A 19,380-nucleotide genomic window follows, 5' to 3' on the forward strand; every position below is an offset into this window, starting at 1 on the left:
CCCGCTGGGCGCGCGCGCACGGCTGAGACGCGCGCCCCCGCCACTCGCGAGCGCGCGCCCCCGCGCCGGGCCTCGGCGCCCCCGCCCTCCCCGCGCTCCCACAGCCGGAGCGGCGCTCAGCTGACCGGCGGGCGCCAGCCGCGGCGGCGCGGGCCTCTCACGCCGACACTCCCCCTGCGCGCCCCTCCCCCTCCGGGGCCCGGGAGCGGGCCGCACTGGGCGCGAGCCCGCGGCCGCTTCCCTGGCGCCGAGCTCGGAGCGAGGCTGCGGTGACGAGCGGCGGCTGCGCGGCCATGGGCGCGCCGGTGTCGCCCTAGGACGGGCGCGCAGAGACCGCAGCTGGAGCGGCCGCCTCGGCAGCGAGCCTTCTCGAGCGGCGGCCGCGGCGTGAGCAGCGCGGCCGGGATGAGCGGGAGCGGCGCGGCGCCCGGCCCGGGCTCGGGCTCCTCCCCGGCCGCCTGCCGCTTCGCGCACTACTTCGTGCTGTGCGGCATCGATGCGGACAGCGGGCTGGAGCCCGACGAGCTGGCGGGTAAGGCCGGGCTTCGGGACGCGCGGGGGGCGCGCGGGGGGCGCGCGGGAGGCGGGGTGCGGGCTCCAGACAGAGTCGGCTCCCGGCGGCGCCCGCTCCCCGGCCGGACGGGCGCTCGGGCGGCGATTTAATGACATTGTTATTTATTCCGCGTGCAGGGTGCGCTGCTGAGCCCGGGCGCCGCGCCTCGGCTGGCGCCCGCCGGGGGCTCTCGGCTCCCCGGCGCGGGGTTATTAATAACGGGCGCGGGGGTAGGGGCGGGGGCGGCCCCGAGGGCACGGCCCGCCGCCCCTCTCGCCTGCAGCTGCACGCAGAGGCGGCCCGTGAGTCACCGGCCGCATGGACTCCCGGCCTCGCTGCGAGCCCGTGTGTCCCACCCCCCACCCTCCGCGCCCGGCTGCGAAGTTTAGCCCCGGCACGTGACGCGGCGCTCGGGCCCCCTCCGGGACCCCGGGGCTGCGGGTTCGCGCCCACCGAGGCGGTGGTGGCTCCGCGGGCGAGCGCAGGGCGGGAGGCTAGTTGGACTTCATCCTTGACTGTGCCGCCTCCCGCCTCGGGCGCTGCTATGACGGTCGAGTCACCTTTTGGAATCTGGTCGATTTGGCAGTGTCACGGGAGCTGGCGGGGACCCTTGATCAAGCTCGGGACCCGGCACGACGCTTTGTGGACACTACCTCCACTGTTTCCGAGTTGAAGGAGTTGGATATTTTCCCCTACGTTGGGCGCACCATGTGTTACTGCCTGGGTCTTCCTGGAGGGGCACCGGTCCCGCCTCTTGACTCATTTGATGGCGCAGTGCAGGGCCGAGCTGGGGAACCGACGCTGGGAATAGGGGCCGTTAAAGGATGATGGGTGGGGGGAGATGAGTGCGCAGTGTCGAGAGGAGGCGGGGGGAGAAACGACTGGTTGCATTTTTCACGCCTGTCTCTTTCTGCTTGCCTTGGGATCTGAATCTTGATTTTTTTTTTAAATGAGTGAGACAAGTGACATCTACTGCCTGAACTTTATCTGTGTCAAGTGTTAAACACTTAGGTCATAGCCTTTCAGAACAGCTTCTTTTGGACATAGCATTCCTTATTGATTGCACCAATGTGGATTTTTTTTTCTTTTCCGTTTGGGAGGGGGACTAGGAAGAATGTATTAAATAATAAATAGTAAACAGAACTGTTCAGCCTTAAATACAGTACCCATCAACCCATGTCTTAGCTAAGTGAGTATCTTTTTATTAAGTCAGTTTCACGGTAAAATATTTTCAACACAAACTATAAGTCTAGTTTTAGTTAAAATTTTTTTGGAAAAGAGGAATGAGTACCAGACTTTTCTGTATGTGTTATTATGTAATCATGTTTCTTCAACTAAGATTTCATGTACATATTAAGAATGGCTTTGTTAAGGAATATGAAGTTGAAAACATGTCTGAAGAGGGATTTGGAGAGATTCCTCATTTGGGATTGGTGGAGGGATTATTTTATTTTTCTAGAATCCCTTCTTCCCTTAACATCCTAAGCATTTGTGGCACCGGGTCACCTGGAGGCCTTCTGTTAGTGGTGACTGATGAAGGAAAAAGGCTGTATTTTTCTCTTCTCCATCTCAAGTCTGTATGCCTAGTAAAGCTAAAACAACACCTATAGGTGTGCCCTGGGACTCTTTAGGCGCAGTGCAAATGCCTTTAACAAAATTAAACAGTAAAAAATTAATTTTTAATGCGTTTTCTGGAAACAAACTGGCTTTTCTTTTTGCAATGCTGTGTGAGTATGGGTAATTATTTGAGATTTCTGCTCTTCGTAGTACTTGGTGTCTTGAGGTAACAACCAATTTTGCCTGTTAATATTTTGGTATCATTCATTCACTCAACGGTTTTGAAAGTCTCTGTGTCTTGCAAAGACCTGAGGCAGGAGAGTGCCTAGTTTGTGCAGGTAACAGCAAGGAGGCCACTGTGGCTGGAGCGGAGTTAGGGGGAGAGTAGTAGACATGCTCATAGAGAAAGGGTAGGGGAGATTGTGTAGGGCCTCATAGACAATTGTTAGGCTTTTACTCTGAGATGGGAAACCACTGGAAGGTTTCAAGCATTGTAATCAGGAGATCTGATGTACCTTCTAAAATGATCGCTGTGGCTGTGATGTTGATTAGACTATTATCAGGGGCAAGGATAGAGCAGGCCAGTTAGGAGCCTCTTCCACTATTTGAGGTGAGAGATGTTGGTGGCTTGGACCAAGGCAGTAGCAGTGAAGTGGTGAGAAGCTGGATATATGTATATATTTTTTTGCTTGAGGAAGATTAGCCCTGAGCTAACATCTGTGCTCATCTTCCTCTATTTTGTTTGTGGGACGCTGCCACAGCATGGTTTGATGAGCGGTGTGTAGGTCCGTGCTGGGAATCTGAACTCGTGAACCCTGGGCCGAGGAAGCAGATCCTGGGAACTTAACCACGATGCCGGGCCGGCCCCTGTGATATATTTTGAAGGTAGAGCTAGCAGGACTTGCTGATGAATTAGATATGGTATTCATAGTCAAAGAAAGTGATCAACGATGACTCTTAAGATTTTTGGCCTAAACAATTATAAGCTTCTCTATTTACTGAAATAGGATGACTGATGGAGAAGCAGGCTGGAGAAGATTAGTTCAGTTTTGGACATGTTAAGTTTGAGGTGCCCATTAGACATTCAAATGGAGGTATCAGGTAGGCAGGACATCTCTCAGAGGTCTAAATTTATATTTAGTTATAAATTTACAGTGATGAAATTGGGTGACATTACCCAGAGAGTGAGTGTAGATAGAAAAGAGAAGAGGCTCAAGGATTGAGTCCTGGAGATACTCCAACATTCAGAGGTGGGAGGATGAGGAGGAAACAACCAAGGAGATTGAGAAGTGTGGCTAGGGAGATGAGAGGAAGGCAGGAGAAGGTAATATCATGTTCCCAACTAACAATCTGCTTGACTGTTTCCGTAGAGGTACATTTGGGGGTCAGGAAACAAGGCCGGTGAGTTAGGCAAATTAGTCAGAAGGTTGTTTCTCTTTTGCTGCATTAATTTCAAAGTTAATGATAGTTAAGTTTCTATTTTACTTTTCTGGAACTGATTTATTTTTATCACACTGTTTCTTAGCAAGTTCTCACCCTGCTTGTAGAAGGTCTTAGTTGACTTCTATTAAACATAAATTCTACCACTTGCTTTATAGACTTGTTCTTAACATATACGTGTTCGTAGAATTCACACTTTGCAGGTGGTGGGACATTGAAATCAAATTAAGGACACAAACCATATGATGCAGTAACAATTAAATAGACTTAAGACCTTACGATAAAGTTATCAAGCCTTTGGGTTGTTTTTTAGACACTTCTCCCAGTAAAGCCCAGCTTTACCAACAATGGGAAAGACTTCTTTCATCTCAAATAGGTTGTTTAACAGCTGAACATAGTTGAAATATGAATAAAAACATATTTAAAAATGGAAGACCTAGCAATTTTACACAGACACAGAGATGTACTGGTATTACCTGTTGTCCTTTCTCTACCACATCTCAGCTGTTGTGCTCTCCTACTCACGTGTATTTTCAATGGCACTTTATCCATAAACAAAAATGTCCTTTAAATGTTAAAGCAGAAATGTTTAAATTTCCTTTAAATGTTAAAGATAAGAAAAAGGTTTCCAACTGGATTTTTTATTGCATAAAGAAGAAAGAAGGTGTAAATAGAAGTAAGTTGTTGGAATGAGTTGATGTGAAGGAAGGCAGACATCTTTTTGAATTTTTCTTTTATAGCTCTCATTTCCTCTAAGACCTAGTTGTAGGAACTTAATGTGCCTTGATTTACAGCAATAAATCTTTTAGGCAATGGAAAAATGAAGGACATAATTAGACCTTTATTTAAGTAACGAAAATTTGCGAGCCCCTAAGAGGAAAGGATCTTTGCCTCTCTCTTTCATACTACCTTATACGTTGTGCACAGTGTTTAATAAGTGAATGAATATAAAATTTACATTTACACAAGTCTACATAGTATGTGATGACCAGAATATTCTTAAAGCGTTCCCATGGTAGCCTAGATTCAGTCCGCTGATAGCTGCTCAAGTCTGATGGGTGAGATCCTGCCGCAGGCCTTTGTTTAGATCTCTTCCTTGGTGCCTCTAGCTATTTTTAGCTTTGGTTGTCTTGAGTGTGGTTTCCAGAAGAGCTTAGAGGCAGTGGAGACCATGGTCTAAATTCAAATGTAAAATTTAGTTGAGACTGACAAGAGTATTCTGGAAGGGACCTTAGACACCATTTACAGTGAAGAAACCAAGGCCGAGAGATCAAGTGCCCTCTCAGAGATCACGTCTGAGCAGCAGCAGATGCCAGACTCAAGAGCCTGATTGTTCTAGTACACTGTGCCCCATAGTTACTTTATTTAAGCTCAGAAAACAGCTGAGCTTGACTTGAGTTCAGCAAGCATTTCAGGCTTGCCCTTATTCCAGATGGGATGTCACTGTCAAGACTGTGCTAAAGTATGTCCTTTAGAAACAATGGCCAGGTGTACAGGCTTGGGTGGAGTGGGAGCCGCCCATCTGACCACCATTGGTAGTGCCTCAGTTGTTAGCTTTGTTGACATTCTTGGCCCACAGTAGATTACAGTTGGGAGTTGGGAAGGTCTGGCCTGGTAACTGGGGGGCTGGGGAAGGAGTAGTGCAAGGATTAGCTTCCATTCTAATGAGGCCAAAGAAGATTCAAGGTCTAGTTGCTGTGATTTAGTGATAACTTGATTTTAAAAATCCCCTGGGAGTCAAACTCTTTATAGTACAAGTGGCCCGATAGTGAGTGCAGCTCGGCTCCTGTGATCACCCCGGGGCTCAGGCTGCTGCTCCGTTTGTTAATGCAGCACATCCAGCGTAGGGAACTCAGAAGACCAGAGAAGGTGAGATGGGAAGGGAGAGGGGAGCAGGGAGGGACATAAGTGTCTTTGAAGGAGGAGAAAATATTAAGAGAAAGGGGAAGAAAGGGGATGGGGAGAGATCAAGGAAGCTGGAGGAGTGCAAGTCATATCTGCTGCTGAGGATGAGACAGACTGTTCTGAAATTCCTGAGTGTATCCTATGCTGGTCACAGCCGCTCTTGGAGTAATAAAAGTAAATGTCTAGAATACAGTGCGTCGTTTGTCATAATTTCCATGAAGTTCCATATGGAAGAAAACATTTTCCCCTTCTATATTTTACTGAAGGGTAGAGATAGTTCCTACATAAGGTGTTTTAGGAAACAAGTGCCATTTATCCAGATTCTTAACATTTTTGGTTGATAATGACCTAAATTTTGTTTTTGCAGAGCAATAACTCACCATCATACTTTGGATTAATTATTTAATGTTAAATGCTTCTGGTGTGCCAGGTTGTAGAGTATATAGGTGACAGTAACCATTCTGTAAGAATCTACAATAAAATAGTAATAATAAAATAACTAACATTTATTCAGCGCTTTCCACATACCAAGCACTGTGCTTAATGCTTCAGAGTCATTACCTCGTTTAATCCTGATGACAACCTTAGGAGGTGGCACTGTTTTCTCTGTTTTACAGATGAGGAAACTGAGGCTAGAGAGTTTAAGTATTTCACCTAGGTTCATCTAAGTGAGACACCTGGATTGAAAGTCTGTCTGACATGACCCATCCATGCCCATAACCACTGCATTTGCTGCCTCCTTAATAACATAATCATACAGATTGTAAAGTCTCCCAGTATACAGACCCCACATGGATAACCTTACAATCAAATGAGATTAGATTATAGAAGAGATTTAACTCTTCTATATAGGAAAGATATTAAGAGAGAGACTGCTAATCTTTATCGCTTTTATGATGTGACCTAGCTTGTCTCTTCTTCTAGCCAGCATTGGTAGTGTCTCTTGCATATATTCCTTCATTCATTTATAAAAAAATTAGAAGAGCATATATGTGATGTTACTTTTGTTTTTATTAATGGATGTTTATAAATATATTACTATATAAATATAAGGCATTTACTATGTAATTAAAAATACCACTTTCAACTTTTTTAACCTCTTTGCTCTTCTTAGTGGGTTTTATCACCTGTTTTTTCTTAGCATAAATTGTTGCTTATCCTTAGGTGAGTTGATAGTTTTAAAAGAAGTTCATCCTAAATGATATATAGATCGTGAGGACTGATAAATACCACATATGCATGACCGATAAATACCACACATGAGGACCGATTGAGTAACTATAATTTCAGCCACAAGGAAAGGGAAAAAAATCAATTAGTTTATGCAGTTCCCTCTACAGGAAAGGTGCAGTTTTTAATAAGCCTTTTGAAATGTTAGTATCAGTTCATGGACTCTCAATTATTATCTATAGGAACTCTCAGGGTCCGCTGTTTGAAATTACTGTATTAGATAATCTCTAAACGTCTGTATTCTAGCAGTATGGATGACACTGCCAGTTCTCCACAAAATAGCCAATGGGATCTTGGAATAATTTTTTTCCACTTAAAATTCTTCAATAGCTTCCTTTGTATTAAGATTCAAACTTGTTGCCCTATGTTTTAGTTTGTTCGGGCTGCTATAACAGAAGACCATGGAGTAGGTGTCTTATAAACAACAGAAATTTATTTCTCACTGTTCTGGAGGCTGGGAAGTGTAAGATCAAGGTGCTGGCAGGTGTCTGGGGAGGGCCCTCTTCCTGGTTCGTAGATGGCTGTCTTATGTGGGAGCGGTGAGAGTGTTCTCTGGGATCTCTTTTATAAGGGCTTCACCCTCTTAACCTAATCACCCCCCACAGGGTGAATGACCTCACCCATTGAGGTCTCTGCACAAGTGTTAGCTCCTTAGAGAGGCCTTCTCAGGCCTACCTCCAAATGCCATCACATTGTGGATTAAATTTCAACATGTGAATTTTGGGGAGGACACAGATGTGCAGTCTGTAGCACCCTGGGTTGCAAAGCTCTTCATGATCTGGTCTCTGCCTACCTTTCCAACCTTTTCCGACTGGATCACTCTTTCCAGCTACTTTGGTTTTCTTGCAAGTCCTTAAATACCGCAGGCTTCTTCTTGTCTAATGGGCTGTTCATCATCTTTTCTCTCCCTGGAATCCTCTCTGCTAGACCAGCATCATCCATTATAAATATAATGTGAGACACATTTGTAATTTTAAATTTTCTAGTAGCCACATTTAAAAAGGTAAAAAGAAACAGGTGATATTCATTTTAATGATATATTTTACTTATGTATCTAGGATATTATTTGAATATATAATCAACATAAAAATTATTACTGAGATATTTAACATTCTTTTTTTCTTACCAAATCTTCAAAATCCAGTGTGTTTTACACTTATAGCACATCTCAGTTTGGACTAACCACATTTCAAATGTTCAGTAGCCACATGTGGCTAGTGGCTACCCTGTTGGAAAGTGCAGTCCTACATCTTTGTGAGATTGGCTTCTTCTCATAATTGAGGTCTCTGCACAGGTGTTAGCTCCTTAGAGAGGCCTTCTCAGACCATCCTGTATAAAATCGCGTCCTTCCTACCCCTACCTGCCCCACTCTTGCCAGTCACCTGCTTTATTTTCCTGATAACATTTATTAGTACCTGACAATATACCGTAAATGCATTTGTTTACTTTTATTTTTTAATATCAGTCTTCCCCATTAGATTGTTGGCTCCTAGAAGGCAGGACCTTTGTCTCTAAAGTAGCGATTAAAACAGTGCCTGGGCCATAATAGGGACTCAGATAGGTTGTTTGAGTAAATGAATGAGATAATTTGAAATGGACAAAAATATAACTTTTCCTTTTGTTATGGATAATAAAAGTTAGTATATTTGATTTGTGTGTTGGTTTTTAACCTCTAAAATGGAAGCTGGAGTTTTTTTTTTTTTAAATGAGAACCTTGAGACTGATGAAAAAGCAAGGAAGTGGATGAATGATTAGATTTTTAAAAAGGTATATATCAGCTTTGTGGAGAGATAGTAAAATTTCTTCTGTCTAGAATATTTGTTAGCCCATTCCTCCCTCTTGAAATAAGCTATGATAAATAAAATTAATACCTTTTTTTTTTTTTTTACACCAGCTTTATGCAAGCAAGTAGGCAGGTACCAGCAAGGCTTTGATTTTTTTTTTTTTAAGCAAACAACATGTCATATTGATTTATACAGTAGTGCCAAGTGATGAGCACATAAATGGTGGGTAGTGTTTATGAAGTTTCAGGAAGTGGTTGTACTAGGAGCACTTGTAGCTTCCATTGTGGTTTTAGAGGAATGTCTTAGGAAACTGCATTCACAGTTTCCTTCTTCCAGGGTATCCTCATTGGTTTGGAGGCACGGTCAGCCAGGACAGTTCTCTTTGTTTCTATAGTTTAGTCCTTTATATATATTTTTTCCATTTATGCTTTATCTTTGTTGTACCTTGTATAGTGTTCTGTTCCTCCTAAGGCTTGACTTTTAAGATGGCACCATCTAATGACCTTTTAGCCAGAGATTCCCAAAATTTTCAGTATGAGACTCTTTTCCACATTACTTTTCAAACAAAATGCAGAGGTTGTTGGCTGAGTGTAAGGAGGTAAGAACTGAGAATTCTAGGAATAAAAGTGAAAGTATTTTATATGCTGCTGAGACAGCACATCATGAAGATAGAACATGGAACAGTTGCTCTCTCAGACATCCATGTACTTTTCCCGGGAATCCATGACTTTTACTAACTTTAGTCTAAATCAAATATTGTAACTGTTTTAATTAACAAGGACTTCTTGAGTTAATACCCTTTATTTTTCTTTTATAAACTTGTATATATCCCTGGTACAGAAAGCTATTTTTGAAATAATGCTTTCTTTAAATGACTTTCAAAGATGTGCTAGCATCGTTAAGTCAGAAGTAGCTCCGTGAAACCACCTGTATGCGATGAGCTATGAAAGTAGCTAACATTTACTGGGTCATGAACTGTAGTTGGTGATTTACGAACATTGTCTTGAATCCTCACAATAACTTGAAGGTATTACTTTCATCACTTAACAGGTGAGGAGGCTGAGGTTCAGTGAATTGTTGCCCAAAGTCACAGGGACAGTAAAGGCCAAAGCTGGGGTTGCATCCTAGGCTGTCTGACTCCAAAGCGTAGTCTCTTCCGCTGTGCCCTGCTGCCCCTCCAGGTCCTCCAGACCAGCTGTCCTCAACTGGTGGGTGGTCGGTCACTCATTAGCGGGCCTGCCATTTGTGAGCTGGGTCACAAGTAATTATTAACAATAGTTGAAATACTGAGGTTGTAAATGATAGAAGCGGAATGGATTCAAGGTCTTCCCTTTAATGATGTCATCTCACTCAGTTCCATTCCTCTGGGCTTTTCCTGCACGGAAGAGAAAGAAGTGGCATTATGTGTCCTATACCAGTAGTTGTGGATCTTGTTAATCTACTGTTACTGAGGAACTGTGAACAGTTTTCATGTATTCATATTCCCTTAGGAATACCACTGCAAAAGTAGTCTATTTGCTTCCCTTCCCTGTAGATTTTTAAAAAGCTTTGTTCCTTAATCTGAGGACACCCATGGGAATATGTTTCTCAACACTTATACTGATCTAGATTGTTTCTAGATACTTTTCTAGATTATAAAATGTGATGTTGTCTTGCAAAGAGCTTTTAAACTATAGAGTGTAATAAAAATATGAGGCAGAATTACAATTTTAGAGTTGTCGAGCCTTTTTAAGTTCAGCCCTTCTGTGAGGACTGGTGTGCCGAATCCTTAGATACAGCTTGTGGACCTCTAGGTTTTAAACGGTGAAACCAGTTTCAAGATAATTTTAAGTAGTCTGTTTTCTAGATCCCAGAGGCCTTGTGATGTAAATTCGCCTGCTTTGCATCATTTTCTCCTGCCCACGTCAGGAGAGGCCAGGTTTCTTGCCCTTCCCTGTCTTCCTATTTTCTAGTACAACACACTCTTACTGTCATGTTTAACACAATATTTAACACAAAAAAATATTCTATAGTTTGAGGAACCATTCGTGTAGAAGTGATACATAAATTACGTTTCCAGTAGTCTTTAGTCCTCAGTACAGCTTGGCACAAGTTTGCTCGTAGACCAGGCTTTTGTACTTTTTTTTCCTAATCCCTTCTTCCAAGATCACTCCTATTTTCACCTTAGTCCTCATGAAGCTATCTCCTATTGCTCTTTCCGTTTCGCTTATCTATAAAAACTTGTGGAAAAAGGAATATTCTTTTAGCAAAAATTTCCAAAAACCTCAGAGTGAAGAAATTCTGATGTCTAACTCAATCCTCCAGTTACCTTCATCCCCAGCAGAAACTGGGAAGAGTTTCTTATTTCCCACAGCCTTTCAGGTTTAATACTTTCTGTTTCTAATATCCCTTCAGTTTCCTTCCTTTTCCTTCTGTCCTGGTCCTTTGAGAAAACAGGGACAAGCTGCAGATCAGCAATATTCTTTCTGTATATTAAATTTATATCTTTTTTCTTCTCTTTTTGCTGTAGATCAGGACTAAAATAGCAAGGAGGTATTGTTTCCCCCCTGGGCAGATGAGACATGAATTGTTTTGAGGGAGAGGGAGCATGTCCTACTCTGGTACAGTTCCCTGACATAAAAGTCCTTCCTGTCAGAAGAATCAGCACCAGCATATCAACTGGAATTCCGTGAGGATGAGATACTGACTTGAGTAAGAATTGTTCGAGCAGTAGGAATTTAGGACCCGTTCTAAGTTTAAAGCTTATGGATGATTCACTTTTAGGACCACAGTGTTTTGTTTTATTTTCTAGGTTAATTTCGCTTCACTTTAAAGTTTAACCCTAACCTTTAAGGAAATTTAAGTGGCTAGGGTAACAAGATAACAGATTGTTTCAAAACGTTGCCAGTGTCCTGTCTCAAGTGTATTCTTTTTCTTCATAAATAAACTTTGTCTGGATTTCAAAATATTCTGGCTCAGCTCCAGGAAAAGGAGCTTTCGTACTTGACTTCATTTGCTTTGTGCCATTGTTCACGAGAACAGTGACTGTGATTTCACAGTTTATTAAAACACAAGCATTGGTACCACTGGGGTGATTATGCCAAAATAGGTTATTTTGTTTAGTTGTTCTCACTCCTGTCTGGCAGTGCGTATTTTTCCATTGGCAGCCCTAGTCACAATTTGATTTAAAATAAATACATGAAAACTATGTGCGCTCAAATGTAAAATCTTGTGTATTCCTCATAGTGGAGGACCGACAGGTCTCATTTACTGTGAACCACTTCTAAACCCTCTTGCCCCTGGTGGAAGGGGCCAGTGGGGAGAGAGTTAAAGTAGGTGTGTATGGAGGGTGGAAGTTGGTGGAAAACAAAAAATTAAAACCACATCTGTTGTTCCAAAATCCTCTTTTCCTGATCTCATCCATCTCTCTCTCACACTCTCTTCTACTTGGATCACAGATTTTATGGTAAGAGTGTGAGAAATGGTACAGAGATGTCCAGACAATGCCCTAGACTCTGGATCCGCCACAGATGTAATCGCCTGCCAGCGGAGTCATTGTAGTCTCCGCACATATGTTGTGCCTACTGAAAGTTTAACAAAATCGCGTTCACTCTTCCTGGAATGAAATCTTTTCTAAGCAGGAGTAAAAATTTAGCGTTTTCTGAATGTGGCCATAAGGCTAAGAAGTAGACATACTTTTTGAATCATTAGGGGGCAGAGGCCTTGATGTGAAATGTCTGTTGACATGTATGCACATTTAATATTTATTTCTTTGCCCCATTGAACTCTGTTGAATAGACCAGGTGACAGCTTTTATCTGAAAATCAGTCTTTGAGGGACAGCTGAAGTATTGGTGTACGTGTGGGAGAGAGATTGGTGTTTTTTTCAAATATAGGGGAAAGAAAGAGGTAACTTCTTAAATTCCTTGCTCTTAAAAATAAGAAATTCTTTTGTAAAATTCAGATTTGCCTTGGGACTTAAAGGAGAGTGTAAGTAGTTGTATCATTTTAGTAAAGACAACTGAATAGTTTTTAATGTCTTCTGAAATAATGAGATATAGTCTTCTCTCAAGTGTGGGAACTATTTTGCACCCTGTTACCCGACCTCTGCCTTTTGACCCTGCCGCTTTGTGATGAGCTTATGGGCCTGTGAGCTTCTCCTCAGTCAACCCAGGTTTCCTTACACAGCAACAGAAAGCTTTAAGCTTCCTTAAAAGATGTTCTTAGAATTGAGAACATTCAGATTAGTTACGGGCATAAGTTTTGTAAATGTTTTTTTCTTTAAAAAGTCTGTTTTTTCTTAATACTGTCCAAAGTATCTATTTTCTAATAGGAACTTTAAAGTTTTGTGGGTGTGTGTATGACTAAATATGTTTGTTTCTTTGGAGTAAAATATCGTGAAGTAATGTTGCTTATTTAGGGAGAGGCTGAAAATTAGACCTTTCCAAGATTAGCGAGACCCAACTGTTTACTCCCTGTTGTTGTCTCTTTAGGTATGAGAAGTTAAAATCTGGATTCAGAGGGTGTCTTGCAAGAGCAGCAAATTGAATATTTTCAGAGAGAATCAATGCTTTAACCTGTTTATCTTATGATAAACACTTTCTAGACACCTTACCAGATGCCTAAAATAGAGTAGGAAGAGAATCAGGGACAGACACAAGGAGATGCACTCATTTCGTTTTGCTGCTTGTTAGTTTGTGTAAGAGTTTTTTGGGGGAAAGAGGGTAAAATTAGTTTCAATCAAGGTTTGGGGGTTATCTGTGTATTTTATCATTGTTTTACACAGTGTCTTCAAGTTTATTCAGAACACTGAGCCTTTGCTCTGCTTCAGACATTTTAGTAGGATTTTCTGAGGAATGTCTGTTTTACACACTGGCGGAAGGATTTATACTAATGAAGCTTTAGGGCTTTGGTTTACACAGCACTTCCTGCAACTGAATGTTCCACGAGCAGTGAGGGTAAATACAATTGGTTTGAAATAATAAAAAGCAGTAAGTGCTTTTTAAAAAATTGTGGCTTTTAAATTATAAAAGTAATACATGCTCAGTTTACAAACTGGAGAATACAGGATTGCGTTAAAGAAAACAACAATCACCTGTTATCCCAAAGGGGTGGAATTTAAAATAAAAATAGAAGTGCTGATTGCTAGTCACTAATTAGAAGCCAGAGGGACCATTTTCCTGAGATGTTGTGGTTAAATGAGCTGAGCAATAATCCGAGAAGCACAATAGGGTTTATTTTTTTGTCCAAGTCATTGCCACTGATTTAGTGTATGACATCTGTAAAGGCCTCTGTAAATAATTACTGATTGAAAGAGTGAATGGGGCCGGCCCGGTGGCTTAGTGGTTAAGTGCGCGCAGTCCGCTACTGGAGGCCCGGGTTCGGATCCCAGGCGCGTACCGACGCACCGCTTCTCCGGCCATGCTGAGGCCGCGTCCCACACACAGCAACTAGAAGGTTGTGCAACTATGACGTACAACTATCTACTGGGGCTTTGGGGAAAAAAAAGGAGGATGATTGGCAATAGATGTTAGCTCAGAGCCGGTCTTCCTCAGCAAAAAGAGGAGGATTAGCACAGATGTTAGCTCAGGGCTGATCTTCCTCACAAAAAAAGAAAAAAAGAAAGAGTGATTGAATAACTAAAATGGAGTTGTCTACCTCAGGTGTTTACTTTGAGGGATAAAAATTAAATCCTTAAAATCCTCAGTACTTGCAACACTTTTTTTTTTTTAACCAAAATCTTCTGTACTATCAGTAATTAAGAGGAAATGAAAGAGTAGCTTTGAATCTCAGGCGTTTAATGCTAAAATAATCTATTAAAATTTTTTTTCCCCATTATGGAAAAGGAAGAGGAAAGCACTGGTGACAAATGAGATGGGAAGACAGAGGAAAGAGAAGCTAGTAAGCAAAAGAGGTAGTTCAGTAACAAATAAGATAAACTCTTGGTCTCTGTCTTATTGGGAATCCGATTTATTCATAGTCACATAGCAGAAGGGAAGTATGTTTAGATGTGTAAGAAACCTTGGATGGAAAATCTGGTTGTCTCTCTTCAGGTTGCTGAGAGAGAATAATATTTTAGGGATGCTGAATCCAGAAACAGCAGCAGCCTGGACACTTGGCCCTCACAGCTCTCTTCCTGTCCCCCATGCAGGGGCTGTGTAAACATGTCATGGCCAGTGCTGGCACTAGCTGCAGAGAATGCAGAGAATGCCCGCAGTTTTCCTTTTCACGTAGCAGAATGTTAAGAACAGGGACAATCTTTTGATCGTCTTGCAGTGTTTTTGCTGTTGGTGCCTTTAGATCCCTTCTATAAATGACTTTCCTCCTAAAACAGACTTACCATAAGTTTCATGTGTTTAAACCAACCAACCAACCAAAGACCTTAAGATACCAAAGAAGGATATTTGTCATAGTAATTGGAAAAACTTACACAAGGAAAGATGTGCTTCTCTCATTTTCTTTGAACCTGTCAATTTACTGACGTGGATATGACTTTTGTTAGTAATAACAGTGCATTCTAAAATTTTTTTGAGTAAAGAAACGAAACTACTCCTCCACAAAAAAAAAATTTTTGAAAGAGAGAAAGAGAACTCTAGGCAGTTCTTATCTGGAGAGGTGTTATTTGCATTTTTGTTTCTGTTTAGTTATTTTTTAGGATGGGCTGAATTGAGGTGAATTTTAGTTGCTGTAAGTACTGTGACTGGCATAAGTTTTTGGAGAATGTAACACAATCACAAAATTAAGTAGAAGGGCAAACTGTGGGGGAGTGGGGGGTTGATTTATGCCCAGATCTCTGCTCCTACTTTTTGTTTCTAGAACAAGATGTACACATCACACGCTTACAAGAGATATGTAGACTAGCCTTGTTAAGCATTTCATGGAGTGGGAGATGAGTTGGGAAGAGAGGTTAAATCTAGCTTTTGGAGGATTTTTCTGTCAGAATGCTTATGGTTATAGGTCAAAGAGGACCTGAGAAAAAACGAATTTGGCTAGTTCACCCAACACGTTTTTTTGGGGGGGTGGTAGTGTTCAGGTGTAATTTGAGCAGAGCTCTAGCTCCATTTCACTGCGGTTCTTTATGCTCCCTCTATCCCCAGTGCCAGCTTCCTCTTCAGGGCCGCTTCCTTCATGGTAATAAAATGGCGGCAGTAGTTTAGCCTTCGCGTTTGCTTGTTACACCTTCCCTAGAAGAGGTTTAACTTTTCTCCTCCGCTCCCCACTCATGTCCTGAAACAAAAGTCTGGATCTGTGCTGTGATTAGACCACTTTAGGTCACACTTCCCTGAGGCCTGTCCTCAAACCATCAGTGTGGCGAGGAAGATGGGATTAAACTGGCTATGTGGAGACCAATTTGGGGTGGGAACTGCAGGGCTGTTTCACAGTGGAAGAGGGAGGGAAGTGGCTGCTGGGAGACAACCCACTTGATAGCTAGACTATGTAGAGGGCCCTTTGAAAGACAGAAAAGAGCCCCTCTAATGTTTTGAATAAGGGAATGGCATGCTCAGAGCTATGCTTTAGGAATATCACTCTGGATGAGGGGTGTAGAACGGAACTGGGAAGAGACTAGAAGTGGGGAAACCAAGTAGGAGGTTGTTCTATAAAACAAACTAGAGGGGAAGGGCCCGAATTAGGACAGTGGGAATAGAGAAGAGAGGACAGCCATAAGAGATAGGATAGACATTAGATGAGTTGAATTGGGTACCTTTATTTTATGTGAGGTTAAAGGAGAGATGAGATGCTCATGACTGAGATTTTGGGCCCAGGCAACAGGGCTATGATACTGTCGTTCATAGAAGGAAGGAACATAAGAGGAGATAAGTTTCCGAGGATGGATGGTGAGGTCAATTTTGACTTTGTGGTAGTGATGGTACTGGTATGACTTTATTTTCCTTTAGAGCAAGGAGGATTAATACCGCTTTCTCCACATCTTATCATGATAGTAGTGATTAACTACGTTAAAGGATGTGTGTACAAGCAAGTTAGTGGAGCTAAAACTTGAATTCAGAGCTTCAGACCCAGAGTTGTATGTTCTTTCCATAATGTCACACTTACCTCTATTTATAGACGTAACTCTATTTATAGACGTAACTCATGCATTCTTTCTCCCCCTTTCTCCTCCCTCCCTTCCTTTCTTCTTCTTTTAAAGGAACCAAGAATGTGTGCGTGTTAATTTGAATCTGTGTTTTTAAGCATGAAGTATAAAAATACCATAATGAAGAAAAATATAGAAACTGCCCACAATACAAGCTGAAACTTATCTTAGAGGTAGGATAATTCGTTGGGCATTAATTAGTAAATAACTTATCGTTTTTCTGCAATGCTTCAGTTTGTAGTTAAAATGAACTGTTGTTTTATGGCAGGCTTTAGTAGTGCATTCCGAATGCATCTGCATTCTTCAGTCACGAGGCAGGGAACCGTATGCTCTAACATTTTGGAGCTTGTACAGCGAACAACTATGTAACCAGTGTGGATGTCTGCAGATGCTTGCACTGGGTTCTAGGTATTTCCACCTAGAATGTTCAGGTCATCTGATACTTCTCTAGAACTGTCTATACCAATTGGCTGATAATGTATGCATAATGCTTACCATAGAGCCCGGTGGGTTGTAATTGTTCAATAAACATTAGGTATTATCCTCATTAACATAGTTGATTGGATTAAGCCTCAGGCACTTTGATGAGATTTGAGCTGTTGCTGGAACTCGAGTTTAGACATTCAAAGACAGTCCCTGGGATTGTGTCCTTTTTTTTTCATTGACAGGTAATTTTATCCATTGATTTTTAAATAGATAACACATTCATTTGGTATCATTTTCAGAAAATACAAAAAGATTATGTTAAAAAATATGTCTCGGGGCCGACCTGGTGGGGTAGCGGTTAAGTTCTCTCGCTTTGCTGCAGCTGCAGCTGCCCGGGGTTTGCAGGTTTGGATCCCGGGCACGGACTGACGCATGGCTTGTCAAGCCATGCTGTGGCGGTGTCCCACATAAAGTAGAGGAAGATGGGCACGGATTTTAGCCCAGGGCCAGTCTTCCTCAGCAAAAAGAGAGGAGGATTGGCAGATGTTAGCTCAGGGCTAATCTTCCCCTCAAAAAAAAAAAAAAATATATATATATATGTGTCTCATCCCTTTAAGACCCAGCCATCCAGTTCCTTTCCCCAGACAACCATAGTCATCATTTCTTGTGTACCCTTCAAGAGATATTCTCTGTGTTCCATGACATGTTTCTTATTAATCCTAGAATATACTCTTACCTGTTGACTTTGATATATTTCTCTTACCCGTGTTATTGCCTTTTTATCTCACTTTAATAACATTAATAGTAAAGGTATTGCTCAAGTTATATTTTTTATTGTTTATAGCAAGTCAAACACAATCCCTAGTTTGCAGTTGGCAGTCATGTACAGAGATGCTAAATGAATTGCCTAAATTTGCATTGCTAGTGGCAGAATTAGAATCACAAGGAAGGTTCTTTTGGGTCCAAATCCAGGCCCCTTTCACTACAGAGAACTTAACCATTCTCATGTGTAAAAGAGCCCACCTCTTTAATTCGATGGAAAGCAGGGCACTTATACTTAAAAAAGAACAGTAATAAACCCATTGTATGTTAAGTTAAATCACATTCTGACTGAAAACAGGACCAACTTTGGGCTGCTTTACAAATGAGAATTGCAGATTTTGTTGGTTACCCATCTGTTATCTACATGTAATTAACCAAAGGCACCCATATAAGCAAGACACATAAATTGGTCAGAAGGGCTCAACAACATAAATGTAAAAGGACTCAATAGATATAATCCTTTTTTTGATAGATAGTTGACAGACATCCACAACTGTAACTGCACATGTTGCATTAATAAAAGTTTTACTTAAAAAAGCAAAACTTTATTATCCAAAGAAGTACAGAACACATGTTTTGGTTTAATTAACCTTTTTCTTTGGTAAGATATAGTTCTTCAAAGTATGTGACATCACTTTGATTTTATGGAGTCTTGCTATGCTGAGTGGAAGTTTAGATGGATTATGGTGGTAGAGTAGGAAATTATTCAGTGTAGAGTATGTTTTGTCTGCTTAGAAGATTAAAAAAAAAACAAAACCTTAGTATGGAAAATTTCAAACATACTCAAAAACAGAGAGAATGGTATAGTGAACCCTCATGTGCCCATTAACTAATTTATCAACTCATTCCTGATACTATTTCATCTTCATCCTCCTCCTTACTCCTTACCTACCACTACAAAATTATTTTGAAAGAAGTTCCAGATTTCATGTCACTTCATCCGTAATATTTTAGAATGTGTCTCTAAAGATAAGGACTTTTATGTACACTTCTAAAAAGTGAGATTTTCTGTTTAATCTTCTGATCCCAGTTACAAACAATTTTTGTATTGAATAAACAATATGACGTCTTAGTCTCATTAACCAAATGCAACAGTTAAATCAAGAACTAAATCTTATGTGTGCTTAACGTTTTTAAAGTTATATTGACATAGATTTTGAGAAAGTAACTAATTATTAAAAGCATCAATGTTATCCCAGCTTAGAAATTTAGAAATCTTAGAAGGCTCTTTCTTTTAATGCTTTTGTTTATAACTAAGCTCGTCAGTAGGGCTGCTTGATTGTATTAGTTAACTATTGCTGCGGAACAAATTATCCTAAAATTTAGCACTGAAAACAAGTATTTATTATCTTGCGTACTTTCTGGGGGTCAAGAATCCAGGAGCAGCTTAGCTGGATGGTTCTGACTCAGAGTTTCTCTCTCATAAGGTTGCACTCAAGCTGTTGGCGGGGGGCTGCTGCTGTCCTCTCAGGGCCCAGCCCATCTGTGGCTGGAGAATCTGATTCTAAACTCATTTGTGTGGTCGTTAGCAGGCTTCTGTTCCTCACCACTTGGGCCTCTCCATAGGCTGCCTCTATGTCCTAATGATGTGGC

The 19,380-nt window shown here is 41.6% G+C and overlaps 1 protein-coding gene across 5 annotated transcripts in view; it reads left to right on the top strand.

The window, feature by feature from the left end:
* The first annotated feature begins 216 nt into the window (after positions 1–216).
* Positions 217–19,380, top strand: part of DENND5B (DENN domain containing 5B) — a 193,235-nt gene continuing 174,071 nt past the window's right edge. For 2 of the 5 annotated variants that reach the window (XM_087442600.1, XM_087442596.1), the window contains exon 1: positions 219–532. In XM_087442600.1, the coding sequence (XP_087298726.1) occupies positions 406–532 (127 nt within the window). In that variant the 5' untranslated portion in view covers positions 219–405. Of the gene's footprint in view, positions 533–19,380 lie in introns of all 5 variants that reach the window. The other 3 variants (XM_087442601.1, XM_087442594.1, XM_087442595.1) reach the window with 3 other exon arrangements.

Source organism: Ceratotherium simum, chromosome 17, assembly GCF_057802395.1.
Source record: "Ceratotherium simum simum isolate JZ-2026a chromosome 17, ASM5780239v1, whole genome shotgun sequence".
Taxonomy (NCBI): Eukaryota; Metazoa; Chordata; class Mammalia; order Perissodactyla; family Rhinocerotidae; genus Ceratotherium; species Ceratotherium simum.